Below are 22,848 nucleotides of genomic sequence, written 5' to 3' on the forward strand. Positions count from 1 at the left end.
GGGGAGCGGTACCCTCCAGACCTGGCCTCCTGGCTTCCAGAGACAGCAACAGCCCCACATGCCATAGAGACAGATACTTGTGAAACATCAATTTTCCCTCCTAACACATCTGTGCCAGTTTATTTAGGATGTGGCAAACCTTTTATTGTCATTTAGGTTAACTAGACACAGGGGAAAAAAAACCAAAAAAACAAAAACAGCCCAGGAGTACAGAATTTTGGTAACTTCAAATATATTTTATTACTTTCTCTTTTCATCTTAGAAAGAACATGAAACCTGCATGCAGCACTCAGGGGTCTCAGCATTTACATAGCAGATACACAGCCATACAGTGCGGCCTCTAATGAGGGGCAGTGTGTGGCATGGGGTGGGGGAGGGGTACTGAAGGCAATATGTACACAGGAGAGGGCAGGGCGCAGGATCGTCCTAACATCCTAACTCAGAGAACAGTGCTGTTTGCGTATTCACTGAGGGGGAGTGCACTTTCTGTTGGGGTGAGGGAAAGAAACAAAGCTTTGGGGGGGGGGAGCTCCCATTGCCAAGAGGATGTGTAGCTCTGGCTGTGTGTCCTGCATCTAATCCTGCATCTTCCCTTGTCCTCCCGAACATCGAGCATCATTTTCTCACACTGCTGGGGACTTTGGATGCCTCAGAAGCATCTTCTACCAAAGCAGGGGACCTTTCAGAAACCCTCAGTTTGCAAGAAAAAGACCCAGCTCCTTTAAGGATCACTTGCCTGGTCGTGACAGGGGAATGAGCTGGGGTGCGGGTGGGGGTGGGGTGGGGATGAAGCTCCTTCTGGTAAGTAGACTGAGTTCCTCTAGGCACAGATGTAGAAGGACCTGCTCCCAATTGCCCTGCAACAGGGGCCACAGTGGAGTCACACTGAAACTCTGACCAGTCATAAGCCCAGGAGAGCCTGTGGCAGCTGCGCAGAGCCGCCAGGCTCTCTGAGCGGAAGCTTTGTAAGCCTGGAGCGGAGCAGTAGTGCTGTGAACGGTCTCAACCATGCTCACTGTTCCTCCCAGGCGCTTATAAAGCTCAGATGTGTGGTGACATATGGACAAATACAAAACCCCTTATTTTAAAAAGGAAAGGCTTGAGGTCCCCCCGCCCCCCGCCAACCGCCCAGCAAAAAGCCACTTGTAATGAAGTCTGGTGCGCAGGCGAGCTGGATCTCACATCTGGAAGCCTTTCACACACAGCTATAAAATGTAAAAACTGACCCTGGTAAGAAGAGCTTCATAGCAATATATAATTTGTCTTATGCTTGTGAGAAAGAAAGGGCTTTTATTTTAATCTGCAAAGTCCTCTGCTGAAGTCTCTCAACTGGCCTGGAGTTTTTCTTTCCATGATCGTCCACCCTATTCTTCGTAGACCCTGGGAAGAGAGGACACACAGGTATAAGTGGCTCAGGATGTGGTGTAGGCTGCTCACAGCTCCTGGGGAGTGGCTTCACCCATGGATCTTCTCCCAGGTCTGGGGCCAGAAGAGGAGAGATGGTTTGAAACCTCCACAAAAGCTCACACTCACACCTGTAATCCTAACACTGGGTTGCACTTCACAGGCAGCCTACTGTTCCTTCTTGCTTGTTCCTGGTTTCTGAGGGATAATCCCTAATCATGCTTTGAAATAAACTGCCTGCAAGCCAGAGAGATGATGCTCAAAAATCTGTCACTGCTCCGCCAGAGGACCAAGTTTAGTTCCCAGCATCCTCACCAGGTGTTCCTAAACCCCTATTCCTCCAGCTCAACGCCCTCTAGTGGCTGCCTCGGGCACCTGCACACACATGGCATACAGGCACATAGACACATGCGCATAAATAAAATAGAAACACAATGAAGTGTCTGTGTAGCTGCCTATCATGACAGCCAGGGACTCTGGTTTCTACAGTGCTTTGAGCTCAGTTGTTAGTGCCATGGGCCAGGCAGGGGCCATGCTTCCTCCGTTCTCCCTTCCGAGCTATGGAACATGTATGCTTGTTCTCTCTCTGACATTGAACAGTTCAAATCTCTATCCCCATTCATTAAGTCATTTTTAATCTTTTGCAAGGAAAGGGACAGAAAGAGAAAGAGGAGGCACGGCAGTTTCCTATTCCAGGTGCATCAGAGTCCTAAGAAAGGGATGAACTCAGCAGAGTGTAGCATAGGCTTGTGATCCCGAAATCTCAACATTTGGGAAGTGGACCGGCTAGGTTCAGCGTTCAAGGCTATCCTTTGTCTTGAGGTTGAGTTGATACTAGACTGGGCCATGTGAGACTTTGTCTCAGCAAACGAACAAACAGCCCTGGAAAGGCTAGCAGGATCCTGGTAGCAGAGGCTCTCACAGCCTTCAGGAGAGCAACTTGCAAAAGTAGACAAGGTGTGGTGGGGGTGAGGCTGCAGGAAACCCACAGATGCCTCCTCTTCAAAGCCATAGCTGGGGAGGAGGAAAACCAGGTGGGTAGAAGTTTGAATGTCCCCAGTAGTCTAAACAAGACTCCCCAACCCTCCATAAGCTGGGGTCAATTCTGCTTCCGATGATACAAGTTGAGGTGGTGGCAGGGGTGGGGGGTGGGGTGGGCAGGGTAGGCCAGGCTCTGCTTTTTGCCATGTGAGCTGCATGCCCTGACCAGTAAGAGGGCTTCATTTTCATCAGATACAGAGGAACCAGTCGCTCACCTCACCACTTTCTATTTCGGGCAACTGCAGATGAGGCAGTTTTGGAGGGAGCAAGGAAGGACTCAGGTGCAGGAGCTGAACAGGGATGTCAGCCTCGAGAGAGCAGCCCACAGGGCTGTGGAGGCCAGCAGCGGGGTGTTTGTGTGAGGGGCACAAGGCCACCTGCTGGGAAAGGCAGCACCAGCGACCCACAACCCACAAAGGTTTCGCCCTGGCTTTTTCCAGTGCTGCGAAGGCAGTCACACCCTGACCCCACCTGGTCTTTGTTTCCTCCTCTTAGGCCAAGCTGCTGGAGTCCTTGGAGGTCACCTAAGTGTGTGTCCTTCCTTAGCTTTGCAGGGAATGATAAAGCAGGCCTTGGGTGTTTGAGGAGTGATCTACTCCAGGACATGGTACAAAGGAGCCGAGACCTGGCTTCTCCTTCCAAGAGCAGACCAAGGACCCCAGGGTTAGAACTAGGGAGCCCCCTTCTGGTTGTATGAAAATGCCCATCAGCAGAGGTGTCTGGTCCAAGGCACTGCTGCCCCTTTGGGTAAAGAGGCTCTGAATGGAAGATGCTGAACTCAAGCATCACTCAAAACCTGCCTGATGTTTAGGAAGAACAGGGCATGGGGCATTCTGGAGAGGAAATCACCTTGCTGGTAGGGGTTATTCTTATCATTAGTGGCTTTTGGCTAATAAATTGTCACTGAAGAGCTCATACCCCACCCGGCTAAAGTAAACAGAGGACAACTATGCTAGGTGCTCACCCAGCCATTTCCAGCTTATGTGGCTTACATAAAAAGAACAATTGAGACTATACTATGAAAGTTAGGGTCCAGAGGGATGGCTCAGCAGCTAAGAGCATTGCTGCTCTGATAGAGGACCTGGGTTGGGTTCCTGGCACCCACACAGCAGCTCATGACCATCTGTAACTGCAATGTCAGGGGATATGATGAACCTCTTTTTGAAGCCCACAGGCACCATACAAGTAGGGGGCACACTTATGTGTATGCAGGCTTAATACCCATGTACATAAGATTAAAAAAAAACCTTTAAAAATATTCCCACAAGTCTATAATAGGAAAGATAGAATGAGGTAGAGTTTTTGTTCACACATGGACACACCTGCAGTGTGCACAGCTGTGCAGAGAGCATCAGCCTCCTTTGTGAAGTGGTGAGGTCTCCATCAGTGGGGGCATGGAAACAGTGTGAGGGTGTCTACCTTCGTGGCTATTATGTGGGGGTCACACGTTAGATGAGGCTGGTAGAAGGCATGGTGTGGGTCCCTTCCTGCCCTGAAAGCTATAGCCCATAGCCAAGCCCTTCTGAGTGGGTGGGGGTGGGGGCAGGGCAGGGCAGGAGGCGAGGGCAGCGAGGCGAGGCGAGGGTACCTGCGCTTCTCGTTCCAGGCATTGTACCACTTGATGAAGCGTTTGGTGCTCTGCAGCTTAGGGTGCAGGCAGTGCTCCTGGCCCCGGTACCTGGACATGCTCTTGGTGGTGACGCTGAAACAGAGCAGAATGGGGCATAGGGTTGAGATAGCTGAATAACTGTCTACAGGATCAGAGCACTGGGCCGTCTGGTCCCTCCCTGCTGCCAGTGTCCAATCCCTAGCAAGCCTTTTGTAATGTTTTATGTCTCAGTCTTCATGACGGGGTTATATAGGGAGTAAGTGCTCCCCCCTTGCACCCAACTGTCCCCAGGACAGCCTCTCTTGGGGAGCAATGATCAGCGGGTGCTTCCAGTGGTCCAGAGGTAGACAGAGCTACTGCTAGAAGGCACCCATGCCAAGTTGCACAGAGGGCTGAGACGCGTCCTACAGACACCATAGTCTCTGACCGTTGTCCCCAGCACCTGCACCCTCTACAGCTTGTCCCTGGGCTAAGGATTTCCTGATTCTTACTGGCTTGAGTGTGAGGTTGCAATTATCTTATTTGGGGGCAGAAAAATATGACATTTCTTCTCTGGGTCTCTCTCAGCCAAAGCTCCAACACTCCGTGAAGGGAAAGCCTAACTGTGCAGGGGAAAAGCAGGAGCGGTGTTGAGTGCAAGCGGCCGAGTTTGAATCCTTGTGACCTGTCTGACTCTGTCTGCTCTGTGTAAAATAGGTACAATAAAAGGATCTGTGTCGCCAGGCTACTGAGGGAGCTAAAGGTGTCTCCTATGCTGAGTACTTAGCCCTTGGTAGGTGTCCAGGGACTTAGCTATCAATTACTAACTAGTCATGAGAGATGAGGCAGCCAGAGGCAAGATGAACTTCATGTGTGAGTTCAGTCCTGGATGGTCTGAGGTACGTCTCTCAGCCAGGCTGACCAGGGAGATACAGGAAGCTTCTAGGAAGACAGAGGTGGATAATGGTGAAGAATTAGGGTCTTGGAACAAATCAGAATGTGACTTCCTGATGGGTCATGCAAGGATAGTTGGAGATGAGAGTCGAGAGAGTGGGAGGTCTGCTCCCCACCTGGTGAAGAAGAGTCAGGGTAAAAAGGGCAAATTCTAGGAGGGGCACGCTTGCTGTGAACGCACACTTCCAAGCTGTAGGAACAGCAGACAAAATCTCGCAAGCAGAATGGGGACAGAAAGCTGTGTCAAGAGCTTGTTCTTCCTCTCAGACCAGCGATGGACATCTGATAAGACCTCGTAATTGGATCTTGTTTCCCTGGAGACAGGTGGATCCTTGCAGGCTCTGAGCATGGGGCCCTCCTACTTCTACCATCCCACAGGAATTACCACCTATATGTCTTCCAAACCCATAATGCTGCTGTTGCCCCGGATGGCAAACTCCAGTAAAAATAAACAAACATTAACCACCCCCAACCCCTTTCTTCATAGGCCAGAGTGTAGCCTGAACATCCTACTTCTGAAGGCATACAAAAGGGCTCCGTCCTCTGCCTCCCCCCTCCCCCAGAGGTGCCCAGAGCTTTCTCCGAATACTAGGGTTATGCAAATCAGAGGCAGGGTGCAGAATCTGGGATCCAAGACCTAACCACTACTAGAAATTCTGGGTCTCACTCTGCAGCAGTTCTGGGGTACCAGTGGTTTGGATCATAACTCCATGGACATATGCTATATATTGTCCTTCAATAACCTGGACTTGAGCTGGCAAGATGGCTCAGTAGGTAAGCGTCCTTGCCACCAAGCTTGGAGCTGTGTTTGATTCCTGGGCCACCTTCTGCAAGTTGTCCTCTGATCACACATGGGTCATGGCATGCCTACTCCCTCCCCAATTATAAGTGTGCGTGTACACACGCTCGCGCGCGCGCGCACACACACACACACACACACACACACACACACATTTTAAAAAAGGAATCTGGGCTTTCCCATGCCCTGATTGCAAGGACTTGTACTCAAAACACACACTGATTCCCCCTGCCCCCAGCAGAGATCTCTGGATGCCTCAGAGTGAACTGGAAATCTTGCCTTCAGCCTTTGTGGCTGAAAACCTATTTTGGCAAAAAGTAAGGGTCCCTTGTCTGATAGATGGGAAGAGGAACCTCTGGTCTGTTAAAAGATAGGGTGGGAAGGGAGGCCTAAGGAAGGTGGTCTCAGGTGGCCCCTGGAAGGTTCCCCAAGGCTACAGGAAGCCTTCTTTGCCTGGAATTTCCCCTCTCTACACAGAGAAGTTTAGTCAAGGAAAGCCTGCCTGGGGACGATCCTCTTCTTTTTGAGTTGCTGATGCTATTTTTTTTCTCCCGCAAGGTCTCTCAAAAACAATTTGCAATCTTTTCTGACATTTTGGACCCCCTAACTAGAAATTCTATTGTTCTTGTGACTCTTGCTGGGAGCATTTTAACCCTGAGCCAGCCCACACGGAAAAGGGTAGTTTTCCCTTCTCTGACAAGGGCAGGGGAAAGGATGTTAATTGTGAAGCTCATGACTCGGGTCAGCTCAGGCCCTGTGGCTCTCTGAGTTCCCTGAGCTTCAGCGGATGGAGGTGGTGAGGTGCCGGGTGGGGGGTGTGCCCTTCCTTCACAGACGCTGCGTGAAGGCCTTTGGGCAAGCAAGGGCAGCCGGTGGAAGGCACTTGCCCAGACCGAGAATAAAGTGTGTCCTGTTTCTGGGGGAGGGGAAGAGGGGCCAATGGTCCATGGCAAATATTTGGGAGCTGTTTTGCCAAGGGCTGCCTTCCTGGCCAAGAGTGTATTGATGGGAAAACGGCAGCGCTGGCTTCAAGTAGTTAATTGGGAAGGCTGAGGCGCAAGGAAACTCAGTGTTCTCTCTCTGCCCCAGTTTTTAAGACTTTGCCGGCATCCCCACTAAGCAGGCTGCGGTGGTGGCATGGCACATTAACCCCAGCAGAGCCCTTTCTCCAACATTGTTCAGATGCACGGACCCACAAGGCAGAAGAGACAGGAGCATTCTCACATTGAAAGCCCTGGGAGCCCCAAAGTGTCCACCCGTGGGGCGCTGAAAGGAAAAGTTAACTTCTCTCTTCAGTAAGAGGAAGGCAGCCCAGCCGGCCCAACAGGCCGGGTGCGTGTCCCGAGTGGATCTGGTGAAGATGGATGTTCTAAGCGGGCGCACCAGAACCACTAACTAGCCTACAATAAACCTCGCCTGCCACTTTGAATCCTAACAAGGACAGGCTCAGAGGGACCGGCCAAAGACACCCTCATCCCCTTTCCGCAGACTCTCAGGCAATGTCCCCAGGACTTGCCAGTCGGTCTTGTCAAAGGCAGAGAGAAAGGCTGTTATCAGTCCGATCTAACCCTAGGTTGGGCTCCTCCACAGGATATGCTACCCCAGAACTCACATAACCATCTTCTCCTCGCAGTGTGGGTACTTTGGCTTCATTTCCAGCTTCTTCACGTCGCTGTAGCGGATCTTGGGCCCCTTCCGGGAACACTTACACTTGGACCCTGCGGAAGAGCGCGGCCGGGCTGCTGAGTCGCCGCCGTACAGGTCTCCGCGACCGCCCAAGGTGTCCGCCCGGGATCCACCCCCCCACCCCCCGCCCCGGGTTCCAGGATGCCTAGGTGGTGCTTGGGGTCCCTAGGACGGGGCAGGACCGCGACAGAGGGCCCTCGCGGCACTCACCGTCCACGCGCGAGGCGCACAGCGCCAGGAGCAGCAGGAGCAGCGCGGCCGCCAGGAGCCTCATGCTGGCCGGAGGGGCGCGGTGGGGAGCAGGGAGGCAAGGAGGGCGCCGGCCTGTGCGTGCGGCGGCCGGGGGATGCCGCCCGGCTTGGTTCTCGGTTTCAAGCACGCCTCTCTCTGCTCTGCTCGGCTCGCTCCAGCTACGCCCGTCGATGGGTGCTCCTGCCGTCTGTCGCGGTGCCGCGCTGCGCTTGGCGCTGGGTGCTGCGATCTCCCCACAGCTTCCCTCCGCCCACCCTGGCCTCTTTTAAATTCGCTCCTGCCCTCTCGGAGAGCGAGCTCATTAATATGCAGAACCACTCGGTGACTCACTGAGATTTCTCAATGTGGTGGGGGGAGGAGATCTCCCAGACCGCCCTGCCGCCCGCCCCGGACCCATCGCGATCCCAGCGGCGCACACTCGGAGCCACGCGCGCACACACGGACACACTCACATCCGCTACCCTCTCGCTCCACAGCACGCCCGCCTTTACGCTTGCACACCCATACCTCAGTGCCTTGGAAGAAGGTCAGGCGGGAGCACGGCCTGCTGAAGGGTGCTGCTTTTCTGTTTCCTGTGGACACTTCTCAGAACACACAGGTTTACTGTCCGAAGCCACCGAGAGACCCAGGCTTGGCTCAAATCCTAGAGTTTTCAAGCAGGTGCCAAGTGAGAATGCCAGCAGGCCCGCCCCCTGCGGTGTTGGGCTCTATTGTGCTTGCTGGGCTCGTGGTCCAAGCTCAAGGCCAGGTGGGATTAGGGGCTCATCACAGGTTAAGTCTTTGATCAAGTCACTGCTTCGCAGACTGGGGGGTGACAAGTGGTGAGGGCTAAGCAACTCCTAGGAGGGGTCTATAGTATGATGTTCATGTGTGACTATCTAGGGGCTGTGAAGAAACCGGGGTACTTGTCATATACATTCATAAGAATCTGTAGGGCCAGGTAGAGCTCAGTAGGCAGCTATGACCATGGTAACAGGAGGGAGGCCGCCCCACCTTGTGAACATTGCACCAGACGGTGGTGGATGTAATTCCACCCTACCCCTCTATTCGCCAGCACACGGCTCTCCATTAAACGGCTTCCGTTTACTCTCTGTAAACCTGTGGGTTGTCATAGTGCCCATCCAAGGCACCTGTGAGAAGGACATACGATCATACAGAGCAGTTGTCAGGATGCAGGACACCATGCTCAGACGATGGTACTTAGGGGCATCATTTTGTGTATATATTTTATTCGTCACTTTGACTGGGGCAACTTCCCTCAAATTGGTACTTTTAAGTTGTTCATTCGCCAGGGCAGAAACAGGCACAGTGAGGAAGAAACATCTCACCCAAGGTTTTAGAACCAGGAAGCAGGTGACTAAGCCAGGAGGGCCTATGGATATGTGACTGCAGAGTAGGACCACTCTACTGTCTTCAAGCCCCTGCATTCTGGTGAAGTGCTGCTTTGACCCAGTGACAGGGTCCAGGTATCTTAGGCTCACAGAGGGCTAGCCTTGGCTCCCAGACTATGGTTTGCACCTTGCTGTGTTGTTAGCCTGGAAGCTCCTAGGGGTGCGAGTACCCAGAGGGGCTTCTGGGTGGGTGGGGGAGTGGTAGTTGGCTAACTGCAGAATCTGTACTTTCTCTTTTCTTCTCTTCTGTGTGCCTCTAGGGGAAGCTGTGCTTAAAGAGCAAGCAGAACCCACACCCGCCATTTCACCTGTCCTTAAAGTCACAATGGCATTGGGACACTGGGCTCAGCAGAGGGAATGCAAGATAATTTTTGCCATTTATTACACTAAAAGATTAAAATTTGGGCTAGACCCAGGTTTAATTCCCAGCCCCGACAATTGTCTGTAATTCCAGTTCCTGGGGATCTGACACCCTCACACAGACATACCTGCAGGCAGAACACCAATTTATACACAATAAAAGTACATATATTTTTAAAAAGATTAAAAATTGTTTCATGTATAGCAGCATGGGTTTATTTCAGAAATATAAGAAAACTGGCAGTTTTATCCACTCAGAGGTCTGCACCAAGATGAAAACAGCACCACCTTTGGAGCTTGAATGCATGCGCACAGCTAAGAGCCCCTGTACGTCTGGTGTGATGATCTGCCTGTTGTAGCATTCTTCATGTCTCTTTAAAAAAATGATGTTATTCAAAACCAAGAAGTCTGTGTCTGACATCAGTTGATCTGCATGTGACTTTGAGCAAATGACTCTTATGCCTTAGTCGTCCTCTTCTGTGAGAGGGGATGATAATGGTACTTCCAGCACAGCGAGGAAGAAAGTCTAACAATGGCTGTCTCCCAATGGAAAGCCCGAGAAGCCAATCGCTGTTCAGTCTGTGAGGCTGGATGTCTCAGCTAATCTTTAGTACTCATCAGAATCCCAAAGAAGGCTCTAATACCTGCCTCAGCAGCAGGTTATAACTTGGCCGTGAGAAAAGCAGGCCGAAGGCAAAAGCGCCTTTCTTCCATGTCTTTTATGTAGGCTGCCATGAGAGGGCGTGGCCCAGATTTAGGCCGGGTCTTCTGACCCCAAATGATCTGGATTTAAGATGTGTCTTCCTACCGCAAATGATCCAATTAACTAAAAAATCACTCACAGCTATTCCTAGCTGTTTGGGTTTTTAATTAATTCCAGATGTAGTCAAGTTGACAACGGAGAATAGCCATCACAGGGAGGAAACTACACCTGAGAATTTGGTTACCTTTTTCTTTTTACACTCGCTGAGCACCGGCTATGGGCCAGGCTCAGTGCAGGCACTGGGGACTTACCTGTTCCCAGGAGAGGGTCTAAGCGCCCACCACAATTGTGAGATAACTGTGTAAATTCCTCAGAGGTAGACACCACAAAGAAGCTAGTACCGTGTGTGTGATGTGATTCTGGGCAGAAGTAGGGAAGCCTTTCCAGATGAAGCGATCACCAGCTGGGCTGGCTGCGGAGGATAAGATGGCCGACGGGAAGAAGGCCATTCCTACCTCAGAGCCCTGGCTGAGTGCCCAACAGTGACTATTCTCTATGGCCAGCCATCATCCTTCCCCCTGCCTTGGAGACCCTGCCTTGCCTTATCTCTCCGGCTGCAGTGTTCCCAGCTGGGGATCTACGCCCTCCTGCCCTCACCCTCCTCATCCTCCCTGCTCATGTCCACCCCTCAGACTCAAGCACTCCAAGTTCTCTGGCAGCCCAGTTGCAGTTGCTCTCTGTGCCATGACCATTTTTAGGCACAGCGCTCGCTACCATGGCAGACAGCGTTGCTTTCATGTTCGTTGTGGGTGTACTGTAGGGGAACTTCTCAGCCACCTACATCTTCAGTGAGCCTCTGAGGTGGTTTGAATGAAAATATCCCCCACAGACTCAGGTGTTTGAGTACTCGGTCCCCAGTTGGTGGCGCTGTTTGCATAGGTTTAGGGGGGTGTGGCTTTGCTGGAGGAAGCGCATCACTGGGTGGGGGGTGGGGGAGTCGGGCTTTGAGGTTGCAAAAACCTCAGGTTTATTTCCAGGGGCAGCTTTCTGCTCTGTGCTTGTGGTGCGAGATCTGAGTTCTCTGCTTCTGCTGTTGAGATTGTTGCTTGCTGCGGTGTCTCAGCTACGCTGGACCCTCATCTCTCTGGATCCTTAAGGCAAGTAAAAGCCCTTCCTTGTCTAAGTTGTCTTGGCCTTGGTGTCTTATCACAATTGAAAAGTAGATAATGCAGCCTCATTCTGTCTCTATCGGGTAGATAGGAGCATACTTCAGACAGTAGGTAAGGTGCCGAGAACATTGCTGAGCCTAGGCTGTACAGTTAGAGGCTATGCATGAGAATGTGTGCGCACTCGCATGCACTGGAGCAGAGAAGGGGGTGTTTGTGGTAGACGAAGGTCTGGGGAAAGCCCGTTTTGTCTCCAGCATTTGTTTCAAAACAGCAGTGGCTGGGAGGAAGAATGGTTAGCTTTCCTGGAGGTCGTAGCTCTCTACCCAGGTGTCACTGCTTAGTTTGCTGGGAGGTGGGGCTTGGCCACGGCTACCTTCCAACCCTTTAAACTAGAAGACAAGGAGTCCCTCTCCCTCACCCTCGCCCTCTCCTCCCTCTCTCCCCACCCCTCCCTCTCTCCTCACCCCATCTCCCTCTCTCCCCCCCTCCCTCTCCCCCCCCGCCCCCACTGAAGCTCTCTCCAAGACTGACTGACTGACGGACCTTCTTTGAAGGAGGGTCTCTCTGCTCTGATGGAATCAAGCAGTCCTCATCTACCCTGATAGTACATAGAGGGAAACTGAGGCCTGGAAAGGCAGTCCTTTCACACAAGGTCAAAACAGGACATTTGTGTTAGCCACAATCCTGTTTCTGTGTCCTCTCTAGATGTTTAGGTGAGAGAGAGCCCTAATCTCCTGCTCTAGAACATACAGCCCTGCTGCCACCCATGACACAATGGGTCTCACAAATACTTAACTTCTACTTGGTTTCAGTGACCGAGTCCAAGTTGGTGGATACCTGTGTTGTTTGGAAGGTGTATGTGTGTGTGTGTGTGTAATCGATTTGAACTGGAGTCTTCTCGGAAGAGGGAACCTCAATTGAGAAATTGTATCCACCAGATTTGTCTGTAGGCAAGTCCAGGAGGTATTTTATTGATTAATGATTGATGTGGGAGGGCCTAGCTCGCTGCAGGGCAGGTGATCTGAGCTATGAGAGAAAGCAGGCTGAGAGAGCCTTGAGGAGCAACTCAGTGAGCAGGGCCTCTCCCTGGCCTCTGCTTCAGTTCCTGCCTGGAGTTCCTGTCCTGACTTCCCTTCATGATGGGATGTGATCCAGATGTGTAATCCAACTAAGCTTTCTCCCCTACAAGTAGGTTTCGGCCATTGTTCAATCACCCCAGTAGAGATTAAGCTAATACACTCCCTCCCACTCTGCAGCTCCTCCTTGTGCCTGAGTGACTCTTTCTGAGTGTGACCCCGGGCTGTGGGATGCCAGGCAGGGTGTGCCTCCTTTGCTGGGCTCCTCTAACCACATACCTATGATACTAGTCCACTCCCTAGCGTCTTACTCTGAGGTGGAGGGGACAAAGAGCTGAGGTACCCAAAGACAGATCCTGGCTTGTTCTTTATTCTGGAGATATTTAGGTTTTCCTGAATAACTTATAACCAGAGGGGATGGTGCTGGGGACAGCCAAATGACATTGGTGTACACCCCGTGGCATCAGAGGAGTTATTATACTCAGACAAGTTAGCAGGGACACTCCGAAGGATCTACCCAAACATGTCAGAGAATGCTGGAGACAAAGCAGATGTGTCAGTGAGTAGCATTTATTCTGCTCCTTACTAATTACCCAGCAAATAGGTATCTTACTATCTTAATACAGAAAGAAATGCTTTTAGCGAAGGCCTTGACCTACTCATGAATGATGACAGTTCCAGGAGAAATAATTATCAGACAATTCACAAAGGCACATGTCTTTATTAGTGGTCAAAGAAAAACAGTAATGGTGTGGCGTTAACACTCACATCATAGTCCGCAAGGAACCAGCAATGTCCAAAAGGAGCATCAGTGGGGAGACCCATTGATGACTGGGCACGAGGTATTGGAAATTATATTTATAGTGCGTACTCCCACAAGGTCAATGCGGTCACTCCATTCACTTGAGAAAACTCTTATTTAAAAATCTGTAACAAAGCAGGTGTGGTGGCTCACACCTTTAATCCCAGCACTTGCAGGGCAGAGGCAGGCAGATCTCTGTGAGTTGGAGGCCAGCCTGGTTTACATATCAAGTTCCAGGATAACTAGAGCTACACAACAGAGAGATCCTGTCTTAAAAATAAGGAAATAAAAATTAAAATTAAAAAAAAATCTGTAACAAAGAGACACACCATTCGACGATATTCCTTTCATGTCTGCGTGCACATCTATCCAGAACTGGGCAGCGAATGAAAGACCTGAAAAGACTTGTGGGCAGGTCTGAGGATCCTGACTGCAGCATCTATGGGATGTTGCACAGTCACACCTGCAGAAACAGGGAAGGCTTGTATTAATATGGCGACTGGTACATCAAGTAGTGAGGTTTATATGGAGGGTTTATATGGAGGAGTTCTTCTCTGAGAGGCAGAAGGTTGGATGTCATGGAGTTTGAGAGTGATCTGATCATAGAAACCCAGGAACCATATAAGCCCACTTAGCACTCCTTGGCCTGGGTGGCAGGCTTGTGATGCTTCGTGGCAGATGTTGCAGGAGACGGGGGGAGGGGTCTTTGGTGGACTGGGCCAGGCGTAGGGACCCAGCTTTGTCTTCAGAATTGACCCCATTGCACACCCCATGTGGCTGAATCCTGCCTTATCCTGTCTTGCTCTCTTTTGGCTTCTCTTGGTGGCTGTACTTCATAGTAACACAGCCCAAAGGCCCTGCCAAGACAAGCCCCCTCCTAATTTCCATGTGTTTGTTAGTGCCCCTTGCTAGTCTGCACTGCCACCCTGCCTCTTATCGAACCAACCTTTGGTTTTTCTGAAAGCCGCTTTCTACCCGACAGCCCTGGAGGCTGCCTGTGTGCGGGGCAGGTTCTTCTGAAGCCTTGGTTTGTTCCTGTTTCCTTCCAGGACCTTCCCCCTCATGGACTCTAGTGTGTAATGGCACACATCGCTCTGTGGCTTTCTTGTTGATTCTGGTGCCCTAATACAAGCATACAGCCTGACACATAGTAGGTGCTTGTTGACTGCTCTTGGTGGTGGTGTGGACCTGGGAGAGCAGAGCCTAAAAGCGAGGCAGACTAAAGTCTCACACACTAGCCGACTTTCTTCAGAGTATCAGACAGTAAATACTCGGAGGATTAAAACAAGCCATCTGTGTAAAGCGGCCAATCACAAGGGCAAGCCTCGGGTAGCAAACACTTGTTTTCCCATTGAAGTATGTAAACAAACAATAGCCAGCTAGGGGTACGGAAGTCCATTCCAAGAACAACCATGTTGTGGAGGGACAGGTTACAAGACTCCTGTCTACTTGGAGTTTTCTCATAAGGTCTCAGAAATCTCCTCCCACGGCTTTGTTCAGGGACCGTGTCCTGCCAGGTGCCCAGTGGCGGAAAGAACAGGTGGACCGTGAGAACATAAATGCAGTTTCCCTTTACTGCCTTCTGGTGAATTATGGAGCCAGACTTCCCTGCTTAGAATCCTATTCGGCAACCCTAGGCCTTTATGGCTGGGTAGTCAAAAAGGGGTTAATAACAATAACAGGTAATAGACCTGTGATGAGGACTAGATGGGCAGACACAGGACACTCGGGTCGCGCAGTGCCTTGTCATGTGCTGCCTGATGCTCAGATGCTACCATGTCTGGGTGCTTTTCCTTTTAGGGCACTCCAGAGCTCCCATCCAGTTGGGCTGCCAGAGTCAGCAACAAAGAAGGCAGGATGCCCATGTGCTATACCTGGAACTTTCTCATGTTCAAAACCATCTGCTGCAAATCAGAAACTCACGTGGAGCTGAGTGACCTGTATTTTAACTGGCAGCCCTGAGTCCTACACCAGAGGGTGGTGACATGGTTTAGGCCACCCCTCTTTTGAGAGGATTCTTAAATCTCTGGGGTCTGGCTGGGTAGGGCTAGGAGGTAGTGACAGGCATTCTGTGAACTCTAGTAGGCCCTGTTGGCATTCCTGGTGCAACAAAGAGGGGCAGGCAGGGTGACTAGGCTGGCATACAGGAGAGTCATGCCAGGCAGGGTACACAGCAGCTTAGCGGTGCTCGCGGTGGGGAAGGTCAACACCAGAACGCTGGAGTGTAGAGCAGGAACTATGAGAACAGTGTGAGCTCACCATGGGAACAGTGTGAGGTTCACCATGGGAACAGTGTGTGGTTCACCTCGGGAACGGTGTGAGGTTCACCATGGGAACAGTGTGTGGTTCACCTCGGGAACGGTGTGAGGTTCACCACGGGAATGGTGTGAGGTTCACCACGGGAACGGTGTGAGGTTCACCACGGGAACGGTGTGAGGTTCACCATGGGAACAGTGTGTGGTTCACCACGGGAACGGTGTGAGGTTCACCATGGGAACAGTGTGTGGTTCACCACGGGAATGGTGTGAGGTTCACCACGGGAATGGTGTGAGGTTCACCACGGGAACGGTGTGAGGTTCACCATGGGAACGGTGTGTGGTTCACCACGGGAACGGTGTGAGGTTCACCTCGGGAACGGTGTGAGGTTCACCACGGAAATGGTGTGAGGTTCACCACGGGAACGGTGTGAGGTTCACCACGGGAATGGTGTGAGGCTCACCATGGAGACAGTCTGAGGCTCACTTTGGGACCAGTGTGAGGTTCGCCATGGAGACAGTCTGAGGCTCACTATGGGGAGTTACCCTGGCTACTCGAGGTGTGGACTGCTGAGGGAGTCCTACTTTAGCCCTGACTTCAAGGACCCAGTAGAGAACTCCAGGCTCTTTGACTGAGTTGTCCCATAAGCCTTGTAGGAAGAACTCTGGCAGCTGTGGGAAGGAAAGCTGGCAATGAGGGGAGGGGGGGGTTGGGAGCCAGGAGAAATCTTGCTGACAGCTTAACAGTTGGTCTCCCTTTCTTGGAATTCCTGGCCCTTTCTTCAAAAATATAACACAGCCAGGGAAACTTATTAAGGGCGAGGTCTTTGTGACGTTGGTGCTTTTGGTTAGGGACCTTCTCTCTGGAATGTCTACGGCTAGAGCCAGGAACCTCTGGAGAGAGGAAGTGACTGGCTTAGGGCTGAGGGATGGTGACTAATTTGCATTGAAATCAGCTTTTGGCTGTGAGGGTGGGAGAACACCTTCTGAGGCTCTGCTTTGAGAGTTTACATGCCAGGTGAACATCCTAGCCTCAGACTACTGAGAGATGGTGCGATTCTGTGTCTTAGCGAAGACTCACTTGCTTCTGACATGGCCAGGTTCTTAACAGTGAGCGATTTAAGGCCATAAAAGAATTGTCATAAACAGCTCCCGGGAGTCAAGAACACAGCCCAGATTTTAAGCACATAATGGAATCATATCAAAAGCAAGAGGGGCGGCAGGATTCATAAATCCTCGAAGTGCAAAATCTGTCCATTGTGACATTTGTGCTGAAGGGAAACCAGATGTGGAGGCTGGGAGCAGGGGCAAGAGGGAGAGATGCTAAGCAAGGGCCTCTCTGCAAAGGTGGGAGTCCCCCACCCCCACCCCCACCGCTTCAAGTTGGCTCAAGCCGTGGCCTGCACATCTCTGCTGGAAGTCCGGTGTCAGGCAAAAGGCAGAAGCAGAGGTTACATGGGTTGGACTAACAGACGTTTCACGAGGTTCTGCGGTTGTGCCTTTGAAGGCTCAATACTTGGCGTGCGTGACTCTTTCAAACGTGTTTAGAGACTCAATGTGTTCATTCCAAAGAGGAATAAAACGCAGCAACGGCATGTAGCATTCACTGGAAGTGAGCAAGAAACATGCCAGACTAGGCTGCCATTCTGCTGCTGGGATAGGGGATGGATTTTGTTGGGTTTGCAAAATGCAAGCCAGCAGCTTCCTGGAGGTCTGTGAGGAGAGGGAACCCAGGCCAGCAGCCTGGAGAGATATTGTGGGTTTAGGAGAGCATTCCTCAACAGGTAGTTGAGACTGGCTTTTAAGGACAGACAGGGAGCACCTTGATGAGGGAAGAGAGAAAAGGGGAGGGGGGAGATATGAGGTGGGGGGGGGTAGGGAGGGCGGGAAAGAGGGAGAGAGGTGAGTGATGCCCAGGGAAGTACTGGCAAGAGTCTTGAATGCTGGTACCAGGACCCTATTGTACTGGAAAATTGGGTTTGGTGCTTGAGGGCCATTGCAACTCTTATCACATAAAATGACAAACAGGAAACAAGCCAATAGAATCAAAACAAAAACAACAAAAGCCAAACCAACCAACTAAACAAAACAAGGCAAGCCATACAGGCCCCACTGCTCTGAAACCAGTACATTAACCTGGAAGAAAGGGTACCCTGTACCTTCAGTCCCTCCAGGATCCAGCCTGGGCTGTCCTTACATGGAGAGGCTTTTGTTAATTACAGCCTTTAATCCCCCACCCCCAAATCTTCGTTTGGTTTGTGTCATTTCCCAAGACCTCTTACCTCTGTTGAAATCCTACTTTGAACGCCCAGAGAGGCTTGACAGGACCCTGGGGTCAGATGTGGGCTTTGTGAAAGATGTGTGAGCCCCAGCGTGGTGGTTAGGGGTTGAGATAGTTTTCTCTAGTGCCCATTTGCCGGGTGGGTTTAGGAAGCCCTCAGAGCTCACCTTACCACCTCCCTTAGCTATGTGCCACCTCCTGTCACAAGAGTGAACGGACTCATGGCCTCTGGCAGGTGGCCGGACTGACTATAGTCAATGAGGCACTGGGTTCAGTCCTCTGGGGTCCCAGGGAGGTTCCCAAACGTTGTTATTCAGAAGGGCTGGGATTTTGGAGTACCGGCTCACCACAACTTAGTCTCTATAATGAAGATAACATTCCGGCCTCTGGTATTTGTGTCAGTGTCTGGGGTGGTGGCTACAGTCTTGTCATGTGCAGTTTGAGTTTTGGGTGTCTCCTGGGTTGTAAGTATGGGAGACTTTACGGCTGTCTCTTGAATCCCAGTCTATTGTCTTCTTTTGATGTTGACCATTCCCAGATGTTCCTTTATCAGAGCCAGAGCTGGGGCTGCTTTTTCATAGGTGCCAGGAGAGTTGGCATCTGGAATGTTCCAACTGGGGCTCCTTGCAGGGTAATTCACATTCAGGGGAAAGGCCAAACCCCTAGCAGGAGCTTCCCCTGAGATCGGCCTTTGTTCTCCCCTCTTCTCTTCCCCACCACTGTTCAAAGCATGGCAGCCCTCTGGCCAGGTCCAGGGCTGCAGGTGGATAGGGCGGGTTTGGGAGGGGAGACGTCTCACTCTGTCTCTGCCTGCCCATAGGATCTGACTTTGGCAGGTAGCCTGTGGGTGCTGGGGAGTGTTGCATGGTCCCCGAGTGCCTTTACTTGGCGTCTGGGCTTATAAAACCGTCTGCAGACACCAAGAACACACCACACTCCCCTTGCAAAATCACTTGTGTTTGTAGATTTTTTTTTTTTCCTAAACGAAGGCACCTGGTTCGCTTAAATTCACGACTTTGAAACGTCTGAGGGCCGAGGGCTGAGCTTGTGGAGGAGAACAGAAACATGCTGAGGGATTATAAAGCTTGAACATCTCCAGGGCTGCTGCTGGCCTGTTCCCTCCTTCCCACCACCTGACCTCGCCTGCACGGCTTCCCTGCTTGGGTGGAGGCTTTGGAGGAAAGACAATGGCCTGGCTATGCAAGACTTCAGATCAGCTGCCTGTTGGCAGGGCAGCTCACAGTAGGCATTTTCCAGCCACAGTGGCCCTTACTGCTCTTCCTGAGGCCCAGCCTGGAGATGGGGAGGGCTGAGAGAGGCTGGGGTATGTACTTCCCAGACATGGCTGCTGATAAGAGCCAGCCCTTCCTTTTAAAGTCAGCCCCCTGTTCTTCTTATGAGGCAGATCTGGAAGGCACGGGCAAAAATGGCCTCTCGTTGCTAATACCAGTGACCTCAACAACTGCCCTTTGGTGGCCCCTTCTTCTGACCTCTCCTTCTTGTTGCTGCTGCTGTTCCTGTTGCTGCTGCTGCTGCTGGTGGTGCTGCTTCTTCTGCTCCTTCACTCCCCTCCTCCCCCTCCTCCCCCTCCTCCCCCTCTTTCTTTTCCTCCTCCTCTCCCTCTCCCTCTTCCTCTCCCTCCCTCATTCTTCTCCCTCCTTCTCCTCCTCCTCCTCCCTCCTCTTCCTCTTCTTTCTCCCCCCTCCTCCTCCCCCTTTCCTTCCCCCTCCTCCTTCCCCTCCTCCTCCCCTTCTTCCTCCTCCTCCCTCTCCTCCCCTCTCCCTCTTCCCCCGCCTCCTCCTTTTGGCTATGCTAAGTTCTTAGTATCCATATTCCAGAGAGCAGAGCCAGGGTTTCTTGACTTTGATGGCTACAGAATCAACCACACAGCACACCCTCAGGGGACACTGGTCAACCACATCGCCTTGTTTTTATTTTTTAAGAGACTCAGCCACATCTGGATCTTTGCACTGTGACCCCCAGAATCAGCCTCAGTCATAACCTACATGTCACACTCTTGGGCCCCAATGAATAGTCACTCAGCATTTATAAACCTCGGCAGGTACAGCTGACCTAGGAAATGAGGGGCTTTGATGGGCCTGGGCAGCAATGTCATGGAATGGAGCAGTATCTGCAGTTCCCAGCCTGGACACAGAGTTCCCAGTGCCTTTCAGGAGGCACATTGGGGATGATGTGAGAGGCAGTGACTTGTGACAGACAAGCAGTGGGCCATTTCTATAGGAATTTGCTCATTACACTGGGTCACAAGACACCCGACCCACAGGGACCATGCCATCCCTTGTCTAGTTGCTTGCTAAACCATCACTGAGCAAATAAATACACCCAAGAGGGACCAATCTGGGTGAGGAGTGAGGCTCATTCATGGGCAGGAAAGACACTCTAAGCCACAGTCCCCTCAGTGGCCAAGGAGGACATGGTGGAGGGGCCACTGTGGTGACTTTGGCCTTGGGTCTAATGACAAGGGTTTAAGCAACCTCACCTTTTAAGTCTTTGGCACTTGCCGAGATGGCAAGTCTCTAACTGCAGAAGGGTTCTCTGTTTAAACTTCTCTTTGGGGGGGGGGGGGGAAATGCCTCCGTTTGGAGATTCTTGGATGGAATCAAGACAGTCTGGGGAAACTTGGAAGGTCAGGGCTATCAGCTCTATCAAAATCCAGAGCTGGGGATGTAGGATGGGACATAGGGGGGATTTGGAACCAAGCAGTACTCAGTCTAATAACCTGTGTAACTTTGGCAGGTTACCCTCAGTTTCCTGCTTTGTCAAATGGGGTGGGGGGCAGTTCAGTCCCCCGGTAGGATGCCTGTGGAGAGTACATGACATAGCCTGAGAGCATTTGCCCCAGTGCCTGGCCTGGGGAAGCCTGGACTGTAGGCATGATTGGCATTTCACCAGAGTGCTCTTCCCCTGGCTGCCTCCAAGAGGAAGGGGGAAATACAGGAGAGATCAGTGAGTGAGGACGAGGGCTGCGAAGCCTGGCCACGCCTAGGCTTCCTTCTCTCTGGCACCGCAGCTGGGAGGGAGCCCAGGAACCTCATCTGATGGTCTTTGGAGGGGGAAGTGCTCCTTCATGCATGGCCTTCCGTAAGTCTTTGTCTTGTTGTTGGACCTGCAGCCTCCTGATCCTTAGACCCATTCGAAGATAAGGAATCTAAAGCGGAGGACTAGGAAGGAGGACTAGGGTTAGGACTTAGAACTCTGGTCTCTTAACCTCCAATCTAGGACACCGGACCGTGGCTTTATGGGCATTGTCTTAGACCCCGTTTCCAAACAGTCCCTAATCCCCATCTAATATCTTGAGGCCATATCATAGTTGAAGCTGTCACTCCCTCACCCAGCCATGCATCCATACATCTCCCACTGTGTGTAGTATAGGCAGGGCTGTTGCTTAAGACCACTGAGAACTGTCATTCTCATTTGTGATGGCTGATCTTAGTTGTCAATTTGGAACACCTGGGAAGGGGGGAAAACCCTGAGTTCAGAAACGGCTTCCATTAGATTTGCCTGTGTTCAGGTCTGTGGGGCATTTTTCTCCATTGCTAATTGATGTATAAGGCCCAGCCCACTGTGGGCAGTTCCATCCCTAGGCAGGCAGGTCTGGGCTGTGTAAGAAAGGTAGCCAAACCTGAGCCTGTGAGCATGGTAGTAAGCAGCATTCTTCAGTGGGTTTCTGCTTTAAGCTCTTTCCTTGGCTTTTCTCAGGGATGGACTGTACCCTGTTAGCTAAAACAAATAAAACAAACAAACAAACAAACACAAACTTACTTCACAAAGTTGCTTTTGGTCTTGGTGTTTATCATAGCAATAGAAAGCAAACTAGAATACCACTGCATGCTAGATGACATGGGTCCTATATTCAGATTCTACCAATGAACATGTACTGCAGACCAGGGATGCAGAGTGATCAGTGAATAGAGACTGCCTTCCAGGGATGTTGTACTGCCACCATATGGACACCACTGACCAGAGATACTGGATCATCCATCCAAGGACCCCAATTAGCAGGTTAGCAAAACAATTATGCCTCCCACATTGAAAACCTCAGTTTGGCTAAGCAGACCTGAAGCTAGGTAGCACTTGTGAGGCTGTTGCTCTATGACAGCAGAGGAGGGGCAGAGAGAACAGGAGGTATGAATGGTGGTGGGCTTGTGTGTCCGTCCTGGCTCTGTCCCTTAGGTGTGTGACCTTTCTGAATCTCATTCCTTTATTTGAAGATTCTGCAGTAAGCCCATTTAGCTCATAGAGATACGGTGAGGGTTACCTAAAGAAGAGCTTGTAGTGTGCACAGCATAAAAAATGGCACGCAGTATACGTGCCAGACCTATTAATTCTCATCACCATCATTCACTAATTCATGCAACGTGAGTTGGGTCTAGTTGCCTTATGAGGCAACGGACAGGCACAGTCAACAAGCATAATGACTTAGTGATCTCCTACTGAAAGGCCCTGGGTACCAGTCCTCTGCACTCTGATCATCAAACGTGAATACAGTCAGTCAGTCAGTCAGTCAGTCATGGCTGGACATGTTTTCAGGTCACCCTGCCCATCAGTCATCCGATCCCTTACCCCATCCACACTTGCCTCACACAGGAGTCTATGCATTGGAAGGTTGGGCTGAAAAGCAAACTTTGACAATCCATGGACTATTTGGTCAATAGTAGCCCAGTTTTCTCCTCTTCCTCTTCCTCCTCCTTTTCTTCCTCCTTCTTCTCCTCCTCCTCTTCCTTACCCCCTCCTCCTCCTTACCCCCTCCTCTTCCTTACCCCCTCCTCTTCCTCTTCTTTTTTCTCATTCACCACCTCCTCTTCTACATGTAGAGACATTTTATATACAACATTTAAAAGAGTCCATGAACATTCTGTATATTTGATTTCCATGACTGGAACCCTGGGGGTATTTTTCTGAGAATATTTTATGAGAAAGAGACAAGTGATAGCTGTTTATACTCGACTGGTAACCATAGAGATGAAATTCCACCAGATCAAAGTCGGAAGGTAATTAACTCCCTGCAAATTACAGTTGTTGAACTTATGCAAAGACATATGACTTCACTCACGGGCTAAGCAGCC

General features: G+C 51.2%; 1 protein-coding gene across 4 annotated transcripts; it reads right to left on the bottom strand.

The window, feature by feature from the left end:
* Positions 1-215: 215 nt before the first annotated feature.
* Cxcl14 (chemokine (C-X-C motif) ligand 14) lies at positions 216-8,384 on the bottom strand. Of its 4 annotated transcripts, none has more exons than XM_006517307.4 (5): positions 8,232-8,367; positions 7,683-8,001; positions 7,399-7,504; positions 4,034-4,147; positions 216-2,418 (listed from the first exon to the last, which is right to left on the bottom strand). In XM_006517307.4, exons 2-5 carry the CDS (start codon positions 7,744-7,746, stop codon positions 2,106-2,108), a joined length of 597 nt encoding a protein of 198 aa, XP_006517370.1. In that variant the 5' UTR covers positions 7,747-8,001; positions 8,232-8,367; the 3' UTR covers positions 216-2,105. The 4 variants fall into 4 exon arrangements, with proteins under 4 accessions (XP_006517370.1, XP_006517371.1, XP_011242847.1 ...); XM_006517308.4 differs by having other exon boundaries at positions 216-1,380; positions 8,232-8,340; XM_011244545.3 differs by having other exon boundaries at positions 7,683-8,384.
* Positions 8,385-22,848: the final 14,464 nt, after the last annotated feature.

This window comes from Mus musculus, chromosome 13 (assembly GCF_000001635.26).
Source record: "Mus musculus strain C57BL/6J chromosome 13, GRCm38.p6 C57BL/6J".
Lineage (NCBI taxonomy): Eukaryota > Metazoa > Chordata > Mammalia > Rodentia > Muridae > Mus > Mus musculus.

Bases quoted from the DNA above. Each gene is read 5' to 3' on its own strand.
- Cxcl14 (XM_011244545.3), bottom strand. From the start codon at position 7,746: ATGAGGCTCCTGGCGGCCGCGCTGCTCCTGCTGCTCCTGGCGCTGTGC. The intron at 7,505-7,682 runs GTGAGTGCCGCG...GCTCTTCCGCAG, and splicing joins GTGCGCCTCGCGCGTGGACG to GGTCCAAGTGTAAGTGTTCC. The intron at 4,148-7,398 runs GTGAGTTCTGGG...GCTCTGTTTCAG, and splicing joins TGCGAGGAGAAGATGGTTAT to CGTCACCACCAAGAGCATGT.